The sequence below is a fragment of the Cygnus olor genome, chromosome 11 (genome assembly GCF_009769625.2).
Source record: "Cygnus olor isolate bCygOlo1 chromosome 11, bCygOlo1.pri.v2, whole genome shotgun sequence".
In the NCBI taxonomy this organism is placed as follows: Eukaryota; Metazoa; Chordata; class Aves; order Anseriformes; family Anatidae; genus Cygnus; species Cygnus olor.
This window is the reverse complement of record NC_049179.1, coordinates 11,402,995-11,425,268: the sequence shown is the minus strand read 5'-3', so window position 1 is coordinate 11,425,268 and position 22,274 is coordinate 11,402,995. Positions and strand designations below refer to the sequence as shown.

The 22,274-nt window shown below is 35.0% G+C and overlaps 1 protein-coding gene across 3 annotated transcripts in view; it reads right to left on the bottom strand.

Moving 5' to 3' along the window:
- Window positions 1-22,274, bottom strand: part of TRPM7 (transient receptor potential cation channel subfamily M member 7) — a 55,182-nt gene that overhangs the window by 18,407 nt on the left and 14,501 nt on the right. For 2 of the 3 annotated variants that reach the window (XM_040569889.1, XM_040569891.1), the window contains exons 2-19: window positions 15,069-15,148; window positions 12,856-12,894; window positions 12,148-12,346; window positions 10,925-11,138; window positions 10,195-10,319; window positions 9,742-9,913; window positions 9,008-9,182; window positions 7,677-7,800; window positions 6,743-6,815; window positions 6,382-6,482; window positions 5,558-5,692; window positions 4,784-4,924; window positions 4,116-4,250; window positions 3,228-3,508; window positions 2,514-2,742; window positions 1,190-1,345; window positions 904-1,047; window positions 48-176 (exon numbers count right to left, since the gene is read on the bottom strand). In XM_040569889.1, the coding sequence (XP_040425823.1) occupies window positions 48-176; window positions 904-1,047; window positions 1,190-1,345; window positions 2,514-2,742; window positions 3,228-3,508; window positions 4,116-4,250; window positions 4,784-4,924; window positions 5,558-5,692; window positions 6,382-6,482; window positions 6,743-6,815; window positions 7,677-7,800; window positions 9,008-9,182; window positions 9,742-9,913; window positions 10,195-10,319; window positions 10,925-11,138; window positions 12,148-12,346; window positions 12,856-12,894; window positions 15,069-15,148 (2,652 nt within the window). Of the gene's footprint in view, window positions 1-47; window positions 177-903; window positions 1,048-1,189; window positions 1,346-2,513; window positions 2,743-3,227; window positions 3,509-4,115; window positions 4,251-4,783; window positions 4,925-5,326; window positions 5,381-5,557; window positions 5,693-6,381; window positions 6,483-6,742; window positions 6,816-7,676; window positions 7,801-9,007; window positions 9,183-9,741; window positions 9,914-10,194; window positions 10,320-10,924; window positions 11,139-12,147; window positions 12,347-12,855; window positions 12,895-15,068; window positions 15,149-22,274 lie in introns of all 3 variants that reach the window. The other variant, XM_040569890.1, reaches the window with a different exon arrangement.

Genomic DNA, 22,274 nt, shown 5'->3' with positions numbered 1-22,274 from the left:
AAAAAAACAAACAAACAAAAAAAACACTCAGACTGTTAGAGACATACCTCACGAATTTTCTCAATTGCTGATGTGAAAATGTAAGCAATAACAATCCACTCTTGAACAGACGGTAATTCTTCCATTTTTACAAGAACCACAAATGTGTAGAGCATGAGGAATCCTAAGTATGCCAACTAAAAAGAGCAATTAAAGTTTATATATATATATATATATATATATACACACACACACATACACACACACACACACAGAGAAGGGTTCTATGTAATACGTAATTCTACATAATTACAGAAGGGTTCCTTATAGATGTCTTCATATTTTTTTTTTCCATGTGGTATATAATAAAACCTTCATATAGGATCACGGTACTATCTTTTACCACTTTAAGCAAACAGGTTATTATTTATAAAGAGGGTACAAATATTTTCTTAGAACACAAATTTTAGAGTTTCTATTGCAATAATTTAAACAAAATTGTGCATGAACGCTTTTTAACCTAGTAAATTATCATAGAATTCCTGCTGATGGAATTAACTACTGATGAAATTAACTACTAATTAACTTTACTACTAATTAACTACTGAAAAACTGATGAAATTAACTACTCAGATCAGAATAAAGATTTTCACACCAACTAGTCTCAGCCTAAAAAATAGGTATTTTTCAAAACCAACATCATGAACTTTAAAAAGAAAAAAAAGCACTGAGCACTGCATATGCTTTTTTTTCAGAATCAAGTACTTCTCATTTCCAGTTTAGTAGAGCAAGGGTTTTTTTGATTGTTTTTTAAAAAGTGCTTAAGCTTTGATGCAAGTTGCAGAGGTGTGTGTTAGAAAAAGAACCCAAAGATATGCACTGCATTTCCAAATAAAAGAAAATACTACATAGAAGAAAACTCACTGTATTAAACCAGAACTTCACAATTGGTGCATGATAAAATGCGTAAAACTTCTGTGTAATTGGAAGTCTTTTAGGTTTTGCAGGAGTCTCCATATCATGCTTCTCTGAAGTACTGTCCAAGATCCTTACTTCTTTAAACACCTCCTAAAATGAAAGGACTGTTAACTTTACTTACAGAAATGCACATTTTTGGAGATCCACTTTAGCTCTTGCTTTAATTTTAAAATGTAATTATTTATTTTAAATTAGAAATACTGGTCTTTAATGGCTCCCCCCCCCCCCTTACCATAGGTATTTCATCTGCTGCAGTCTGGAAGTTGTTTTCACTGTCATCCATGGCCATTTGATGTGCATCTTGAGATTGAGGAATATGTGACATTTCAGCCTTGGTCTTATATTCCAACAGAAGTATAGCAGGAGGGAGTAAAATACTCAGTATCACCTGGAAAAAATGAAGACTAAGTTCAACTTGTTCACAGCTACATCAAAATATCAGAATATACCAATAGATAAAATATTCCCTGAAAATATATTACCCATATTTCCCTTGCCTGTTAGTGAGGAAAAAATGTAGGAAATAATTAGCTATTATTACTTATATACACACTTAGGAGGCTAAGATGACAATATATAGTGCTTTCCTTTACTTAAAAGATATAGGAAAGGGGAAAAATTAACAAATTCCAGAACTAAAAACCACAAGAAAGAATGCTCTCTGAGCCCAAAAATAGAGATATTCTGTTTACACTCTTTTCTTTAATCCATTCCCAGAAACTCTGGAACTGTGTACTATCAAGGCATGTTTTAAAAGTATATGAGTGGGGCTTTTTTTCAACTCATGGTAGAAAAATGAAAGCTAAAGTATGGATGAAGGGAATAAATAAAAGCTATTTTTTGTCATTAGCTTGTTACGAAGCGAGCAGGAAAACGGTTACTCAGTTATCAAAGAGGATTTTAGTAGGTCACAAGTTAAGCAATGTTTGTAGATATTTTGTAAGGAAATGGTCTTTCACTATATTCCTAGCAGCAGTAAGTTTCCGATACACCAATTCAAAGAAATATGCAACTCCCATGTTGGTTCAATTGATTTGTATCAAAGGGCACCATCAGAAAACCTACCCCCGATTTGCCTACCCTTGTTTCATTCTGTGCCCTCCTTATGCTCAGCTTCTTCCTCCAAAATAGAATATATACAAAGCTTTTCTACATCAAGTCTTATGTATTGCCTGTGAAAAGCCAAAATGCATGAAACTATATTCTTACAAGTGGGTTTTCTCTCTGTTAATTTTTTTTTAACCACTATATTTTTAGTAGTGGATTAGTATTCACATGATCTCTTTAAGCCTCTGATGAAAGGCTACTTGCCTGTTTTTTTGCCTTCTATATTTCTGTACCTTATTTGAAAAGATAATAGAGTGTCAAAAGAAGAGTTAACAATAAATAATTCCAGTTTTGATTATGTTATAGGAGACAGTTCTACAGGGTTTATTAACACAAGCTATAGTGATGAAAGTTTTATACTAATATTGTTTAAACATACTTTCCCTTCCAATTAGGAATACATTCCATTGATCCTTTTTATACCAATAATAAACTGTGACAAAGCTTACTTTGTACCATGAATTCTTCCTCATATTCAGTCTTCCCATCCACATATCTGATAACAACATTTGCGTACAAGTATGAGCTACAAATGGACGAAGCCTTGACGACACTGCTAGCTTCAGACAAGTTGAGTTGCTCCAATTTTTAAGCTCATAAGTTAATAACTTCATTGCCATAGTTTCATCTTGTCGGAAGGACTGTTCTAACAGTTCAACTGCCAGCTGACCAAACTCACTAGAACAAAGGAAAAAAAAAAGCATCAAAACAAACATAACTTAGTATCCATAAAGTTTAAGCCAAATTTTCTTGTCCAAACAGGTTTCCAGTAACACAACTTGAATGGACTATTGCCTGTCCCTTCTGGTAGATACATTTCTATTATATAGTAATTTGCAAATACAAGATGTGAAACTGGGACTTCTGTTAAAAACATATGCATACTACGAACAGCTATTAAAGCATTACACAAGAAAGTCAGATGTTTTCAAGTGACACATTCAGTGACATTTTGATTTAACTACAAATCATGATTCGTAACAGCTCTCAAAGTGAGCAATGTCTAATACACAACTTTTACTAGAGTGCCATCAAATCCTTTCTGCAAAAATGAACTGTCTTTGAGCCTGCTAATACAATAGTTTTTGTCTGTTGATAATATAGCCTGCTATTTTTATTGGAAATTTCAAGAACAGATCTTTAATGACATAAATGTAATTTACTTGGAATACTGTTTCAGTTCTTCTGAAGTATCATCAACGAGGTCACTTTGTTTTGCTTCATATGCCATTGAACGATACACTTTGCAAGCAACTAAGGCTTTTGCCATGGACTCCTCCCCATGCTGCCAGAAGAAAAGGGCCATCTTCTGCCTCTTCATTAACACTGCCCAAAGTAACAGCTCGTTGAGAGGATAAGCAAAACGTCTTGTTTCAGGATCATCTATGTCTACTATTTCATCTTTGGTTCTTTTCTTTTTTCCCTCTTCTGCACCAGTGTCAATCTTTAAAAATAAAATCAGAAAGTTCCATTTTAAATCTCTAAAGTTAATCATTACATAATTTGAAGCAAAATGCTGGGTGATCTATTGTCAAGTGATACGTATTTTTAAAAACAAAAATGAACTTCTGAATATTTCAAAAGCAGCTGGAATTTTTGTTCAAAAACTTCAGTTAAGTACAATTCATTTTTAATAACAGATAGAATTAATTACTTTGGTTTATAGATCAAAAGAAATGCAGTAACTAACCTACAATAGGATGAAACTCACAGAAACTCCTTAAAGTAACACGGCCAAATCTTGCTTCATCTAAAAAAATCATACAGATTTCCACCCCACCGATAGAACTGTGCCAAAGATGAGCCTTTTACTGGCTAGCAATCAGAAACTATCTAGAAGACTAATGTTGAGATGAACATTCTTCATGGAATCCCATAAGTGTGATAGATGGTTTATAAACAAGTACAAAAGGATGAAATCCCAGCTTTACTGAAGGCAGTAAAACCGCTGCTACTCACTTCAGCTGCACTTGGACACTTGGATTTAACCAGGTTCTCCACTCTTAACTGCTTAAAATAAAACCCTCCACTCTCCCCTTAAACATCTGTACCTTTGGTTTGTATGGCTGCGCTGTTTTGATGAAGTGATTATGTCGCATTTTTTCTCTCTTGTCTGCCCTGTTACCAAAAGACTCATGGCTTTTACACATCTGAGGAGTAGTATTTGAAGGATTTCGCCCAGATCTCTGACAAGAATAATAGAAAGAGGTTTGGCTTGCTTTCTTTACACCCACTTACTAAATAGTATATAATCAGCTGTTTACAGCTAGATACTTAGTTAAGCAATTCAACAGTTACTTTGCCACTGAAACAGTGATGAATTTATACAATGGTAACAATTAAGAGTTTTCACTGATATTTAAGAAGGATTAATTTTTCTTTATTTAATTTGAAGTCACAAAATAGTAAAGCTATGACAACCAAGAAGCTACAGTATCTGCATCCCAAGCCCCAGTGAATCTGCATATTTAATACCCATTCTTCCCCTCTATGAAGAGACAGAGTAACAGAAGAAATTCGGATATGCTAGAGTAAGGAAGAAAAGAATAATAAGACTTTATGTTTGTGATCAAACAGCTACCAGTTGCCCTCCTAGGCTGTAACACTGCCTTTAAAAAGAGCCAATCCCTTGACAAAAAGAACAAAATAATATGGCTCCAATTTTATTTTAATTGTGAACATAGAAATCTGCATGTTCCATTATCCAACTGCTACGTACCCGATTGTTCCCACTGAGACTATTGTATATAGCTCTAAAGCGTTTTCTTGTGTAGGTGCATCTATAGGTTCCTCCCATCAAGTACTCAATAACCAGCCCCACATCAATCAGGTTGATTTTATATCCTGGAGGAAGATTTCCCTAAGAATATAAAAGACATTTTCAGTTTTGCAAATTATAATTTTAATTTAAATTTGCTTAGAATGTTTCTACATGTTACATCACAACTCTAAACAAAAACAAATTAAAACGAATTAAGCTGTTCATGATTTAAAAGGAACACAATGCATCTCTCAAAAAACTAAACAGAGCTAATATGAAAAAAGACATCACTTATCAGGTTTAACAAATATCTTTGTGGCAACAAGGTACTATTAAGCACACAACTGCAAATATTGGAAACAACAGAATAACTGCAGATATAGTTTACTGCTTCAGTAAAACCAAATTAATAATCTCAAGATTAAATTGACAAGCAAACATAAGAAATCATAAAAAAGACTAGTGTTGCTACTGTGATAGATTTTTACATTTACAGCATACCTGTTTGACATCCCGAACAAGATGGAAGAGTGTTGGGTTAGTTGGGCCTTGTTTCTTTATAAAAAGAGGGGAGGAAAAAAATTAGAATGAGAAATCAGAGTGCAATGAAAACATGAGAATATTACAGTATAAGCCCAATATTTTCAGATGTTGGCGTTAACAAAAAAAAAAAAAAAGGAAAGGAAAGAAAGAAAGAAAGAAGAAAAAAAGAGCAAGCAACCATTCACTTACTGTGTTATAAAGTTCTTCCAGCCTAGGAATTGTAAGGAATTTGTGCATGCTTACTCCATTTTCAATTAGAAGTTTCACAAATGCAACTCTATCCATCACAAGGGCGTCTAACATAGCCTGTTCCAGAGACCCAACCTACAACAAGTAAGTACAGGGTAGAGCCTAGAGAGAACCAGTAAAATGGAGTATCACAGAATTAAGTGTACTTGGTTTACAAACCAACCTCATTCATTCACAGGGCTGGAACGAGGGAACCTTACATATCTACAAATACTGAGGCTACCTTTGGTTCAGAAAATCCCCTGAGCTTCACACAATTACATGATGAGGGAATATTTTAATGACTTAAGTATTTTCTCTGATCTTACACTCTTCCACAGACATCTCTTACTGACACACTCAGAAGTAGTATTCTGGACTAAATAGTCATTTGGTTTAGCATAGTTAAGATGTTTTCATATACTGATATTGTATCAAACACATGAAGACATCAAACATTTGAAACCACAATTTGCTTCAATAGACAAATGCTCAGAACTGCTATTGCATCTCACTACCATCAATTCAGCTTTCACTTTTTGCAGTCTCTTCTCCCCTAGTTATTCAGAATGTCTAACATTTCTACAATTGTTGCACCTTTTTCAATTACACAATAATAAAACAGCTATACAACTACAAAGTATACAAAAATTACTGTCCTAAAAATAAATGTGTCAGTATTCTACAGTCCGTCTCTATAAAAGAGAAAACATCATTTCTTTACAGTAAGTTGAGTTCTTTCTCTTGGAAAATACCATTCTGCTTAATCTAGGCCATATACATACCAGCCATTGTTGCCCATAAACAAAAACATGATTTTTGGCAATGTCAACTCTATCCCACGCAAGTGTAAGAACAAGCTGGTCAAATGCAGATGCATTCGTGCCTTAAGAAGCAAAAACAATGAGAAAAAAATAATTACAATATAATAAGCAGTTGTTTTTCCTGCAAAATCAAGTAATCCACCTCAACATTGTGTGGTATATTTCATCAATTATGACATAGATTAAGGTAGTATAAGATGAGAAAATATAGTGGATAAATATTTTCTTGAAACTTAAATATTTCTACAGATTTTTATAAGTAATCCATCATATAATCACTAAACTACAATAGCTGGGGGTTCCAAATGCACTTAAGTCTCACCTTTTAACAATGCTGTAAGTATCGCAACATCAATGTCCTGATGTTCATCTGACCCAATATGAAAAACAGTAATCTGTTCAAAAACAATAAAATAGGGAAAATAAGCTTAAAATTTATTTTCAGGCAAAGGTGATTAGCTCCAGACTTTTATGTCAGGAATTGAAATACATTTAAAAGTCACTTTATCTTCAGTGCAATTTAAGTCTATACTCTATGTAAACCTACCTTTAGTGTACACTCTGCAGTGTTTCCCTAACTATGGATCACACAAGACAATCTTTGATGAGAAAAAGGACAGCAGAAACCCTTTACACTCTTCAACCAATCTTAACTTCTTTTTCCACTATAATTACAATTCTCTATGGGCTATAAAGATCACACAGCATTCTATTTACTCCTCCAGTTCAGTCTGTATTACAAGATTAACCTGTCAGCAAATATGTTTAGCTGAATATGACAATTTTAAATGTTAGAACAGCACAGTATGATTTCCAGACGAGATATCAGTATCTGAATATAGCCCATATATAAAGCTCTATTAAGTGTTTTTGCTTTAAGCGTCCAATGATAAAGGTACTTCATCAATACAACAAAAATTAAAAGACTAAAAAAAAAATCCAGAGGCTCTCAATAATCAAAACAAGAAAGGAAAACAACCCACATATAAAATACATACACACTATGAACAAAACAGAATCCTGTCAGCTGAAAGCAAACAGGCTTGGAAACATCAACAAGCCTGAATTACCAGAAATATCTATAAGAATGTAGTCTCTCTTGGTGATGAGATAAAGTACCCACAAAAACTGTACTTGATTATCTTCTATAATTGGTAAGATGCACTATGTCCAGAAACAATTTTGAATGACACTTATCATACACAACACAAATGCACATACCCTACATAAAAATTTTCTAAGCAAGATCTACTTACAAGTTCTTTTTTTTTCATGCATTCCAGCAGTGTCTGAAACAGATGAACCGCTTCACTTTGACCAAAGTTAAATGTCTTTTTGATAGTTGAAATGATTTCAGGCTCAGCACCCTCAGGAACATTCCTGAAATTGAAAATAAACATGAAAACACATTGCTATACACGAATAGTAAGAATGATGTTATACTTAACAGTTTCAAGCTTCTTACTGTTTCAGTGGCAAAACCTTGGACAGCCTTTAGAAAGAAGCATAGGTTGTTTAACCTACAACTTTCTAGTGTGACCTCCTAAAAGTAACTCAACCCCTCTCCCTTTCCTTTGCATAGCCACTTCTGAGATAATCTCAACTAAAATATTTTGACACAAAACACTACACACTCACCCCTCTGAATAGGGATGGTCGGCTTGTGATTTTGCTCACTATGGACAAAGCTCTTTGGTTCAGTGCTACATTTGACCCCTATCCTCCTGGTTCTGAGGCAGTCACTGAGACTGAGATCCAACTACATTTAAGGATTAATGCAAGTCTGACATACAACTAGAAGACACTAAATGTTGTGGAACACAAGCACATCCTTTTTATCAGTTGAAGCTATGCTAAAAACATATAAATATTTTCTACGCTAAACAGAAGTGTGTTAAAAGTTTAGTTTTAAGACTCTTCAGAAGGAACAGTATATGAACTCTTTCTAATCCATTTTCAGAAAAGTTGCTACTAAGCAACAGCTAACTGCATAAAAATATTTCCATTCATTGTAGTTGAGCGATATTTTCAAGCAGTTTGGTAATATACTATTCTCTGGGTTATTCTTATATTTCTGGAAGGCCTGGTCTGCTCTGACTTCTTGTGAGCAAAAGTTTATTGTGTACACTTAAAAACAGTCACACTTATCATTTAAAGTACTGTGGTTCAGTTATTTAAAACCTGGATTGAAACATACAGAGCATTTAAACAGAGAGCTGGGTCTTCTAGTCACACTGGTGTAACAAAATTATTGTGCTTAAGTTACATGTTTCTCCTAATTTAGTATATAGGCACATACACCTTTCCTTTCCTTATATAAGCATTGCTAAAGCAAGCATATTTTCAAGAATTTGGAGCAACTTGTACAAGGTATGCAGGAGGAGCCTAGAACTAGAAAAGAGGTCTTGGTCTTCATCCAAAGCTATGATTGCAGCTGACCTGGAAAGCTGCATCACATGAAAGATTACTCTCTCTGCTTTAAGCTTTTATCTTTCCATAGATAAAACTCTTGCCCCAATTCATTAAGGACTGCTCTCAGACCCATCTACATATAACTGACAGTTTGGCTAGCAGTACTAGGACTTACCCTCCCTCCTCCGTTTGCTTGTGAACATATGCCAGTATGTCTGCAGCTCTACCTGTTCCTTCACATACTACCACTGGCACAGGAGGACTTTCTTGTAGGAAGTCTAAAACTGTAAGTATGACGTTGGGCCCACCTTCGAATACAAGTGCTACCACAGGCACACCTTGTCCAATTCCTGTAAAGTTGTAAATAAATTTTTTTTTAAGTTTTTTGATTAAGTCTTATGTTTTCACCATTGTCAGTATCAATGGATATGTAAGCATAAAACAAAGTATTTTATCAGGTCTAGCAAAAGAAGTTTCAGTGCCAGAGTTGCAGGAGAGATATACTAACAGAGATTGTTACATATCCACACACAAATGTTAACGAAGTTGCCACTTTTATTTGCATACATATAACAAAGGTAGACATTATAGATATGAGTGAAGTAGTGGGGACATAAGTGTGCAAAAATATATTAGTTTCAAAATATCATTCCCATGCTTTAAAAAAAAAAAAAAAAGGAAAGAAACTAGACAATGGCTAGCCACAGCTACAGCACAACTATTTTGTCATCAGCCATCTGCACTGACTGCTTTTTCAGCTCTGACCAAAGCTTCAGTTGAAATTTGCAAAACAATCATTCACACTTGAAACATATACAAAAGATTAATTTTTGTGTTTTCTTATTTAAAAGTTTGATGCAAGTACCTTGTTCATTAAAGCATAGTAACACTCAGCCCAGAATTACTTACTTGCATGTATCCGTTGCAAATTAATAGTTTTTTCCAGTTCTCTCCGCAATTTAACTTCTGCTCCATACTTCCCAACTGTTCCATCATCCACCAGAATGAAATGGGAATGGAGATTATTTAGGACATTTAGTTTACTCAATGGGTTTAACAAGGTTTGATATGGAGCAACCACCTAAGTATAAGCACACAAGAATGTATTTGACTCGTAGAAATTCAGATTTGTCTCTGTGAAACTTAAATATTTTTCTAGACACAACATGCAAGCAATGTCTAGTGCATTTGCATTTTGCAACATGTTTACGCTAATGATCTTGCATAAGTCACATATGTCAATGCATCTTCATGGTAAAGCAAATACTTCAATGATGCAAAGCAAGTGAAAAAACATGCTTGAGCAGATTTGTCAAAATAAAGTAGGTAAATAATTATTTCAGTTAGATTATTTATCCTTACATCTCTTCCAACAAGGTCATTTCTGTTTTCAATCACTCCCCATGGAGCAATCCCAATAGTGCAAATCTTTCGAGATGATCTGGAAGCATGTTCTCTTAGAGCATCACCAACATGTTTTGCAACACCTGTTTGTGCACAAAAAAGATGTACTGAATGCCACATCTTATTAAGAAATACCAACTGTTTTATTAGTTAATTGGGCATGTAAAGATCTGGGAACTTATTTTACACAGAATAATCTGAGTTGGAAGGGACCCATAAGGCTCATCAAGTCCAACTCCTGGCTCCACACAGGACCACCCAAAAATCAAACCGTATGTCTGAGAGTGCTGTCCAAATGCATCTTGAGCTCTGGCAGGCACCCATACTACAACTATCAGAATGGGACAAAGTACTGTGTACTAGTAATTTGACAAAACAAATATTAGCCTAGTAAGAACTAAAGAGTCTCCAGTACCGTACTATGCTTATGTTAATTGCATCAAGTTTTCTTTCTTGCAGGTTCAAAAACTGAAACAAACAGACCCAAGTCAACACCACCACCTTCATGTTTTTTCTCCTTGCAGGACAACATAGCAATGCACTTTCAACTACACATGTTCAAAATGAATTGTTTTAATTTCATTTGACCAAACTACATTTACTTTATGATGTAGCTATTTATTCATTAAATCTTTTGGCTTTTATAAACCATAATCTAGTTAACTATGCACATTCATTGGTACTTTACCTGTGTTCACTCCTCCAGTTATAATCCAGGCTCCTGTTGTTACTGCAGCTTTAATAAGACCCTTGCCAAGCAACTGTTTGATGCGTGGGTGAAGTTCAAATTTCTGCATGCCCCCATGTACAGATATAACAAGCTTTGGCAACTCCATCTGCCATTCTTTAAGCATAAGTTGCAGAATAGCTTCAGGCTTAGTGTCATATGACAACCGCACATACTGCAGACACAAGAAGAGAGAGAAAAGATTCTTAAAAGAAATAATCACAGAATCAATGAGGGGATAAAAAAAAAAAAACAGGATATATTTCAGGATATATTCTCCTATTCCTGGCTATGGAAAATGCAATTATTTTTCCTAAAACATGGGAGAGATGATCTAATCTAGAGCACCAGGCTGTCCTTGGGGGATCAGCTTCGTCATTAAAGTGCTTGATTTTGGCTATAGGAACTACACTGAATCAAAACTCATTGCAGGCTAAAACCATGTGACCATTAAGCAACTTCTACCACAACCAGAAACCCTTCACAAAATGGTTGTAGGGCATACATCAGAATTTCCAGTCCTCCAGCCTTTCCAGTGCACGTGCATTTGTGAATTAAGTGTTCTTTTCCAGAATTTCAATCTACAGGCATACTTGTTTTTAACCAGCTGCTCCCCCCCAAAACTTGGTTGTTCTGATTGGTCTGATTACACTTTAATCATCTTGAACAGATCTTCTAAAAAAGCATATTCTACACCCGTCCATAATTGCAAATGATTTTTCAGAGTTTGAGAATTAAGAATAGAAGGCTAAGATAGCAGGTGTTATTTAACAGATCCTATAAAAATTTAACAGTAATGAGTAAGCAGCAGCACTGATGAGTAAGCTGTATTTTAACAATGTCTGAAACAATAACACTGAATCCTTAATGGAATGTTTTACTGAAGGGATTAGAAATTCTTATCACCATTTGCAATATAAAGGTAAACTGTACATGAATGCAACTAGTTCTGATAGATGTAAGCAATTTTTGTTATGAAAAAGAAATTTAAAAAGGAAATTAGACAGAATTCAGACCACAATAAAATTATTATGATAATAGAGGGCACTGGTTTGTCACAATGCAGGTGTCATCACAATTTCATCCTTCACGCTTCGATTTCAAAAACTAAATGAAGGATCCACCATCTGTATCAACATGTTTAAAGTAAGAAGTCCTAGTTTAGAAGTAAGCATCATACGTACCTTAGCCCTGTAAGAATGAGAGCCACCTTGAAAGTTGATGACACCATAAGCATCAGTAGAGGTCTGTTCTGTATGTTTTTCTACTGACCATTCTTCTACTTCCTGATTATAGTTTTCACCTAGCTTCACATCAGAGTATTTCATAGCAAGACTTGCAGTAAAACAAGCATGTTGTCTGACCAAGCGGCCGCAACAGCACCTGCACCCAAACATATAATTTCGAATACTTGAATAAATACTTCATTAGAAAATGAGAACACATCTATTATCCTGAACAGAGACCAGTTAGTTTTCAAAAGCAAAGATTCTAAATATATAAACCTCTTTTCTAGAGCAAGCTCATCACCACAAATACGTAGCCTTGTTACCATAAATATTTAAGACAAGAATTAATTACAATAATATACATAATCATTATGCAAAATGTTGAAGCTCACTGAGATAAGTTGGAGGCCAAAAGAACTAGAATTAGTCAGGACACTAAAAACTGAAATTGATTACTTTAACTAAGTAATTTATATAACTTCTACAAACCGATGATCTAAGTAATGCAGGCAGCTCTTCACTCAGTTATATTTGTTTTCTATCTAACCTTTCACTGACTTGTCATCTGCAATACTGATCAAGAATTTTAAAAATGTTATTATGAAAGTGATTATTGAATGGAAAAAGAGTATTCATAAATATTGTAATTAAAAGAACTCGTACCTGACAAGTTGCTGACAAATCTGACATCCTGGAAGGCATCTATAAGAAATATTTAACTATATGAGTAAACTTCAGCTTAAATGTTAAGGTAGGGGGAAGGGGGAAAACAAACAAAAAAACGGGAAGATTAAAAAAAAAAACTCCTACCACTTCACATGATTACAAAAAGATTACTGCACTACAATAAATGGAAAATGCTGCAAAAGTTTGAATATTTTAATCATGGTAACTTGTCTATTTTATGTGACTGCCGTATATGCATCAACCAACAGTATATCAACGTGTGAAGACTACAGTTGTGAGCCTTGAAATTGGTTTTCAGGCTTTCGATCATTAATATCTGAAGCCCCAAAATATATCAGACTGGATTATGCAGTACTCAACCAGAAACATTTTGCCAGATGCTGAGAAGTTACTTAAACTAGCATTTTCTTTGACACATTCAACTATACCTTGTTGCAGCTGTTCAACAAATTTACCCCTCTATTACTCATCCAAGTTGGACTGCCTGTGTGGGAAGGCTATTTGATCATTTCAAATACGAAATTTTTTGCATGTACAAAGAAAGAAGTCTGAACAAACATACAATAATGTCTTAACACACATACACAAACCCACAAATCTTCATTTCTACTCTCTTCCATCTTAAACGTTTCCCTTGTTTTCCTGCTAATAATTTTATTAATATTTAAAGATAGCATAGCAGATAAAAATTTCTATCACTGTTTTCTGTAATTTCCATAAGTATTTGCCACTTACAGCCACAGTAAGAGCTAGTATGCAACAGCAGAAAACTACGTTTTATACAGGCTGCATTTGATTCTTTTATGCACAGCTCATGAACAGCAAGCAATTTGTCTAAACTGAAGGACAACGTCCGATGGGAAAGTTGTAAAGTCCCTTACATACTGCAATAGGTTAACCCAAAAGGGCAAGTGTTGAAGATCATTTAGTTCCTTGGGAAATGCTCTGGGAATTTTAACAGCTTCCTAATTACTTTGTTTGCATTTGTAAATTTTCCACGTGCTATAATCATGGCTACAAATTCTAAACGCTTCTCATGTCACGTGGTTTCAAGGAATGTGGTGAATTATTTACAATAACTAAAAAATTCTAAAGACTTCTCTTTGTTCTTTTTCTGCCTAAAAACAAATTCTTAGAAATAAAATAATACCTTACTCACAAAAAAAAAAAAGTGATAATTTCTTTTCATGGAAAAGACTGAAATAGAAGTTTTCCAAAGCTCAGAAGAAGGTTTCTCAACAGATCTCAAATATATGAAGCTAAAGAAAGCTGATCTGAAATCCACAAGGGCATCAGTTAACATTTTGGTTAGACATAATTGCCTTAAAATACCAATTTAGAATCTATTTTACTTTGATGTGTGACATAGATGTCATGACCTCGCCTATCAAGTTTCAAGCATTGTAGGAACTCTTAAATTATCCCTACGGCACTTGGTGAAAGTAAATGCTTACGTATCTAATGTTAGAGCTATCACTAACTTGATTCCTTCCACATTTGTGATTTAGTATAAGGTAAAACAGCACCCGAGATATACAAAGTATCCTTCACTTAGTCTCAATCTCCCCTCTAAAATGTATTTCCCCATTTTTCAATCTCACTTTGTTTCCTTACAGATCTTTAAGAATGAAAAATGATTAGAAATGACAGGGAATCTTTTCATAACTGACCTATTGTTTTGTTTACCTTCCCTGGAATTGATGCTTTCTCAAACCTCTGTTTTGCAAGTAACATCATGATTCTCATTTCTCTTTATTCTACTTTCTACAAATACTTAATCCCTTCTTACTTCACTGTCAGGTCTATTTTTACATTTTAACATACATTAGATTCAATTTTTACCATACAATTTAAATTCAAGTAAAGTATCTCTCTGAGACTGACCTTCCAGAAAGTTGCCCCCCCCCCCCAAAAAAAAAAAAGACAAAGAAATCCATACTGTAGACACACCACAGACATCACTAGAAGGACTGGTAAGAAGAAGTAAAGAGAACAGGGAAACATCTATTGGCGATTTCTGCAATGCCAAATAGGTTCAAGAAAAAAATATCCAAGCTAAAGAAAGAGTGGCAATGCCCAGACAAAAAAGACTGAACTAAAAACAGTACTTTATACAGATAGAGTAGTTAGTCCAAATATCTATTATACAGTCTTACAGTAACAGCTTTCTTGCAGCATTTCTAGTTTACCTGTGGGGGTCTTTTGAACTTGGTATAATATACACACACTCCCTCTTGGTGAAAGTATTTTCTATCCAGGATTTCTGGGACTGGAGGAAAAAAAAACAAAACAAAACAGTATTATAAAATACAAATCATAAAACTTTACACTGAAAAATACTTTCTAAAAAAATAGGTATTAGGATGTGAGGGTTATTTTTTTGTTGTTGTTATTTTCAGCTTAAACTTGAAACATGTTTCAAACATGAAATTAACAACACATACTTCCTCAAACGCTTACCTACTCTAATAGGTGGACCTGATTTCATTTCAGCTTGTTTAAATAACCACGTAACACTATGTTACATGATAACCTCAAGATTACATGCTAAACAATATCCATAATGCCCTATGCCTACGTCAGGTTTCAGCAGTACATTGGGAAAGGAACCTGGATGGATTTTTATCAACTAAAAACAAGAAGCAGCTCTGGCACGCCAATCTGCACCTTATGCAATATTACTTTAAAATCTTATTAAGATTATATTAAGGTTTCTTCATTGCTGACACCTGTTTTACACTTACATTTTACCTTCAGAATGCTTTGAGAAATTTCATACCTGTTCTATTCTATGAGGAGGGAAAAAAGACTGGTGTATGTTATTCACAGGTATCTATTAGAGTTCTGTGGTAACTATGAAGAAACCAACGTTTTATTTTTTTTTTCTGTTGTAGCACAAGATTCAGTAAAGACATACTCTTTTTCCACTCACTGCAATTTCAAGATCAATTTAAGATAACAGAAATTATTACAAGTAGGACTGTAGCAGCTAATTTTAAAATAGGCCCCTGGAAAATTGTTCCTCAACCGTCTACCCTCTTTCAAAACCTTTCCCAGACTCAGCAGATCTTTCCCACATTACTCATTATCATTTCCCTCCAATATTTTGTTTAGTGACCTTTGACAATGAATCTGTTGAGACAGCAACAAGCTGCTGCTCCAACTTCTGCCCTAACACTGCGAGGGCCACCAGCCTCTTCCAAGGAGGACGGAAAGGTGCAGGGGTACTGACACTTCTCAAGAGAGAAAGAGGAAGGGGAGAAGAACAGGAGGTATAATCCCTAGGGAAAAATCCTGGGTGGGAAGAGGACTTGCACCCAACAGAATGAGAACCCACACCATATATTTTACATTTAAATTAATACTTTAGACATCTGGGATAAATAGCCATGGCTGTTATTTGCTACTGTCCTATCTTCTTTCCCTATACAGAGGAAAGGATGCTGTCGTGACGTAGGAAAAAAGAAAAGGCTGTAGAACTGCAGAACATCAAATATCACATGCAATCATGGTGTTAAAAAAGATTCCATACTTATGTGGCTTTTCTTTTTTTCTGTTCTTCTTTAATTTCTTCCTTCTTTGGAAAAGAAGATGAAGATTGAAGGGAGTGACTCTTCGCAGTTCTAGACACCTGTGCCTTACACACAGCTGGGCTCAAAACAGCTTTAGCTCTTCTCTGTCTTTTATCAGAAGATTAGCAGTGTTATAAAAATAGATTTGATATATATAAATCTATAAGTATATCTATTTTATATGGAAAAAAATGTATATTAGGAAGGCCTAGGGTTTTTATCTCCCTTCTCTCAGTATTTTTAAACACTATTAAGCTCTCACCTTGGCCTTTGTGATATGAATCCCAGTTCTGAAAGTTGCTTTCTGCTTTGTCAGGACTCCCCACTGTTTATAAGTATTTCTGTACTGCATTTCTTAAAATTGAAGTCTTTGTACAGATCATTATTTTAACACTGCAATAGTTTAAACATGCATAGGAGCTCTGCAGATCCTCCAGAATATAAAGATATAGAATATAAACAATTTAATGCCAAAAGCTGGCTAAAACCACACCTTGAAGCAAGCTTTCACAGGCATAACAAGCTAGTTATTGAAATCTGAGGTATATAAACCACATGTAATTATGTCAATTGCTCCACACAATATTATTGTTATTATTAAGTAATGATCAAAGCTGAGGACAAGGAACACTAATTCATAACGCAACACCAGTTCTCAAAATTTCAAGAAAAATACTAATTAATTTTTTTTGATCTTAAAGAATGTAGTTTCACTCTCCAAGGATTTCTGTTTATTCTTCAGCAGTGAAAGTGTCCTCAGTAGAGCACAGGTACATCTATACTACTTGCACAAAGGAGGATCTATATCATTAAAACATACTTGGAACTTTTCATCTGGTAAAACTAGATCTTCTCCAGAAGAACTCCTGTACGCTAATTAATACTTATCACAAGAGATTTTATATAGAACCTGCTAATTACAGAGTCTTGTTTTCAGCCAAGGGGCAGGGCAGGCAGAGGAAAAAACAAAAAGAACAGAGAAAGCGAGAGACGTTTCCCATAGACGGGTAAAGATCACATGAAAAAACCTGGGAGAACTGACGCGCCTTATTTACAGGGAACGTACTATCAACTATTAGCTAACACTCCTGCGATGACCGGAAGGAGAAGGAAGATGACGTGAGGACACCGCTAAGATAAGGAAGTATTTCTTAAAGGTAATTACTGCAACTAATTTGTCAGCTAAAGATTAAGTTAAAATAGGAGATCAAGTCTGTAGTCAATCGTAAGAAAAAACAACACATAATTAATCTATTATAAAAAAATCCTCGCTCTTATTAAAGCTTTTTAATCCTCTCTACAGAACACAACCACACCTTTTAAACTCTCCTTATAGCAACTGGACAACTTCTGTTAATCACAGTGATGTTAGTCTGTTTTGCCAGTGTGTTTTAGAAGGGGGACCTTCATAATGGCTAGAGGTAACATGGGTCAGCTCTCATACGGGGAGCTCTGTAGCACTGCTGTTCAAGAAAAATCACACAAAAAAACCCACAACCTATAAACTAGTTTGTAGGGAACTATAACCCCCACACCCCCTGAAAACATAAAGGTCAGGTATCAGCAAAAAGCCTAAGTGGTATAAACCAATGCACTGCTTTTTCTCTCTTCACTTTCTTTACTTTCAACCTTGCATCTTGAAAAAAACAACTTAGCTTTCCATATTCTCTCCCACGCCTTTCAAACCTCTCTAACTTAACAAAATTTAAGGCTACAAGAAAAACGTTAATACAATTAGTATTACTCCAGAACAACCTTCACTATCTTTTCCTACAGGCAAAAGTTACCTATGAAAGTTTTACCCGATTAAGACTTGTAGCAATCAATGTTGGCAAGATTTCATCTGCACATGAAACAAAACTTGTCTTTCACTTTTTGGAAGATATACCACAGTAACTACTCATTCTTGGCCCTGAAGTGCCTGATGACACTTTAAGCTGTAGAGGGATAAGCAAGATACCTTAACTCTGGTTGCACTGATTTCTCACTAGACAAAATTCACGGCATATTTCCACACTTCTGAAAGAACTTCAAGAAACAAAACACACAGATCTGATTCAGTAAGCTAAAAGAGATATATTAACCCTGGGGTCATGGTTAAAGGAAATACCTTAAACTACTTCCAATAAATAAGTCCTTTCAAAAGTTTTAAAGGTGCTGAAACAATTATAATTGACATTTGAAACAAAATGCATACAAGTATTTGCTGAACTACTAACTACAGAGAACATACCTGACTACTAGACTTCCAACTTCTGGAAGGATCTGAATGCCAAAATAACCCCACAGCCTTTTAAAACAGGTAGAAATTTTCCCAGGACCTTCTTAGGCATTAGTTATTTTTGCTTCAGCAATAGCATTAGCACTCCAAAGCATCAATAATATAAATAATTTAGGTATCCCTGCCCAAGATTTGTGGAATTCTTTATGTTATCTTTAGTGAAATTCACGATGGATACTTCTAGTAAGTCTGTTTGTAGAATGAAACATTTAACACAAAGTTACCTAAAGTTCATGTTTGTTTGTTTTTATATAACAGGTTACAAATGAAAAGAAGCAAAGTACAGCATGAGATCAGGTCTCAAAAAAAAAAAAAAAAATCTGCAATGCCTTATCAAGCTATTCTGAAATTCTCCAAGTTTATCCAACAAATTTGGTCTGAGTTATTTTCCTGCCGAACAGAAAAGATCTATACAGATCTTAAAAAAACCTTGCAGGATTCAATGAACACAAATTTGACAGATGTTTTGACAGATGATGATTTTGATGATTTGACAGATGTAAATATACTAGTACGGCTGACAATCACAAATTTGTTCACATACAAAAGGATTCCAACTTACTCTTTCTCCTCATTTATAGTATTTCATACCGTTGAAGGATCTTAAGTTATAGAATATTTGTTAAAAAAACTAAGTTTAAACTTACCCCAAATATAGACTGTTGAACCTGCAATACTACATAACAACCTAGAAGTGCTGCTGACAACTTTTTTTTTTTTTTTTAATAAAGCAAAACCGCTGAATCAGGAAGCTGACCTGGATTTAAAACAAAAATCATATTACAGACTATTACTTTTCTGGAAGGCTGATAATACAGATTTCATCTACTGATTGCATAGACCTTGCTTTCAAATTGAAAAGTGATATCTACTTCTATGGCATCTCATATTCCAACTTTCAAATCTTTGCTTATACCATATTGGAGTTCAATAAATGCAATAGTTTTTAAAGGAAAAAGATCTCCCAACTTTATTTGTCCTTTATTTAAAAATAAGGAGACTATATATTCTTTCCCTACTGCCTCCAGTTTTCCAAAAGGTTGAGGTTTCTATTTGGGCAAGAAACAATAATGGAAAGTCTCAGAAAGCCTGAAAACAAGAAAATACAACGGAAAGCCTCTGTAGCATGAATACTCATGCTAGCACTGCCATAGAGCAGTCCTATCAGTCTAGGCCTCTTACAACCAAGAATATAAATTTTAAAACATCTACATAAAGACATTTTGTACTCAAGAATGTCCCTTAGCTTGTCTATTCAAGGAAACATTCACAAATAAGTTACTATTTTTTATGTAACTACATATACTGCACACACACACTACGATTTACAAGAGAATCTCTTATCTAAGAAACCCACTCCACTGGTCAAATGTGGTGTGTCATGGGACTGAACTGTGATCCCTGCCCAGCTAACACCTCCTGGAGCACGCAGCTCCTGTAGCTACAGCTGAAAGGCAGAAATTCCATACAAACCTTTGTCTTATCGCCTTTGTACTCCATGGTTGAATAAAAACAAAGAAAGCCAAGCAACTAGGACAACCATGGTTTCAAATTAAGTTAATGCATATCAGATAGTTTAGAATTCATAAAACTTTTTATGCGAAGAAGTGATGCAAACAAAATCTGTGCTTTATCTCACTGCAAAGATTTCCAGCAGGGACTTCCAGCCCTTACAGCAGCGAGAAGAGCGCCAGACCTGTTCTCACCACAGGTTAACTGAACAATACTGAAAACACGCGGTCCAGGATAAGCCAGGAACAAAGCCCGCGTACGGGGTGGAGATATCGGAAAGGCAGTTATGCATACATATCCCAAAGAAAATATCTAACGTTTTGTATTGAAAAATCCTAAGAGAGTACAAATCATTTCCTCAAGGAAACGTTTAACCGCTTGCAGCAAGTCTTCAGAACTCCTTTAGCTAACATTAAGCGCATAAGTAGATGGGAGGAGAAAAGAAAAAGATAGGCAATTTGATGCCATGTATTTGCTAGCATTCATTTTAAACTCTTGGCTCCAGCAAACCAGACATTTAACTCACTTGCTTTCCTTGCAATTTAAAATTATATACCTCTATAATTACTGTTTGCTTTGTTTCGCCTTTTTTTAAAGGAGGGGGGAAGAATACAAAACATTTAGTGCGCTAGCATTAAAAACTATATATAAAGACTGCTGAAGAATAACAGCACTTCCTCTCCACAGAATATGCAATACATGCAAAAAGGCTTCAAAATTTGTTCTTGAATCAATTATTAGAATATCACTAAGTCTTACCAATTGTTCTAGTAACTGGGGGATATGTGCAGTACCAGAAAAATAATATGCCTAAATACCATCATAATGCCAAATCATATTTATACAGAGTGCTTTGATATATCCCCATGGAAAACGGAATACGAAACGTCACCCTAAACAATGAGGGATAATGTATTAACCTAAAACTGTTGTTTAATACTGCAGAAGTGATTTTTTTTGCAAGGGTATTTTACCTGAGTCCAGGGTTATTTTATTATTACTTTGAAACAACTACTAGCCGCATCTACAAGAAAAAGTTGTTTCATTTATTTTCCCCACACACACACATGCTGGGACACCTTAACCTGAATGGCCCAGACACAGACAGATCCCACTGCACACACTGTGTCTCGGCTGCGTTGAAGATCCTGTTCTGAGCAGCACAGTTCACCTGGCTGAACTCCACTCGTACGAAACTGAACAGCTCTAGTTTTCTAGGTCGAAATGTTTCTCTAGTGAAGATATCACTAGAGTCCTGAAAATACTGTGCTCAACAGTAAAAACAAAAAACAAAAACACACACTATTTTTACTTTAAAAAAATTGTTGAGGAAGCAAGGAGGGAAAAGGGTACTCGAAGAACATCATCTGCCGATTCTACTGCACAGCACGTTCAGAAACAGACCTCAACTGAGCCAGCAAGCACAGATAGGAATCTTCGTATCAATGGCTCCCTTAGTGCTGAAAACAGATCTTCAACAATCCTATTCTTTATTAAACAGTTCAGGAGATTTGCTCTGAACAGTTTTCACAGCAATCCAGGTCTCTAACAGAGTGGCTATTGTTTTGTCAAGTTCTTCTCTGACGTAACACAGTCACCATTTAACTCACCAAATCCGTCTGCAGTTTTGAATGCAAAGAATACTTTGTCAAAAAGGATTTTTACAGCACTCCCTCAAACTTGATGAAAACGATTCCAATGTACTATTTAGAAAATGGGCAGCTCCTCTGGGAGTTTCTCCACCAAGCAATCACACAGCATAAAATAGAGTTGGTTATACTTGGTAGACTCACTCAAGTCAGGCAACCATAAGTTCATCTACAGAATTTAACACTCTGAAGCCCTTATTTTTAATCCTGATACACCAGAATAAAACCCACAGATCTTGTATTTTTGGGACATTTTTACTAAGTTCAGACTTGATTCATTTTACCCACATTATGGGGGGATGTTATTTTCTAACTGCAAAAGAGATCTTGCAATGGGCAACTCTGAGCAAATCCAAAGCAAAGTATCTTATACGTGGGAGG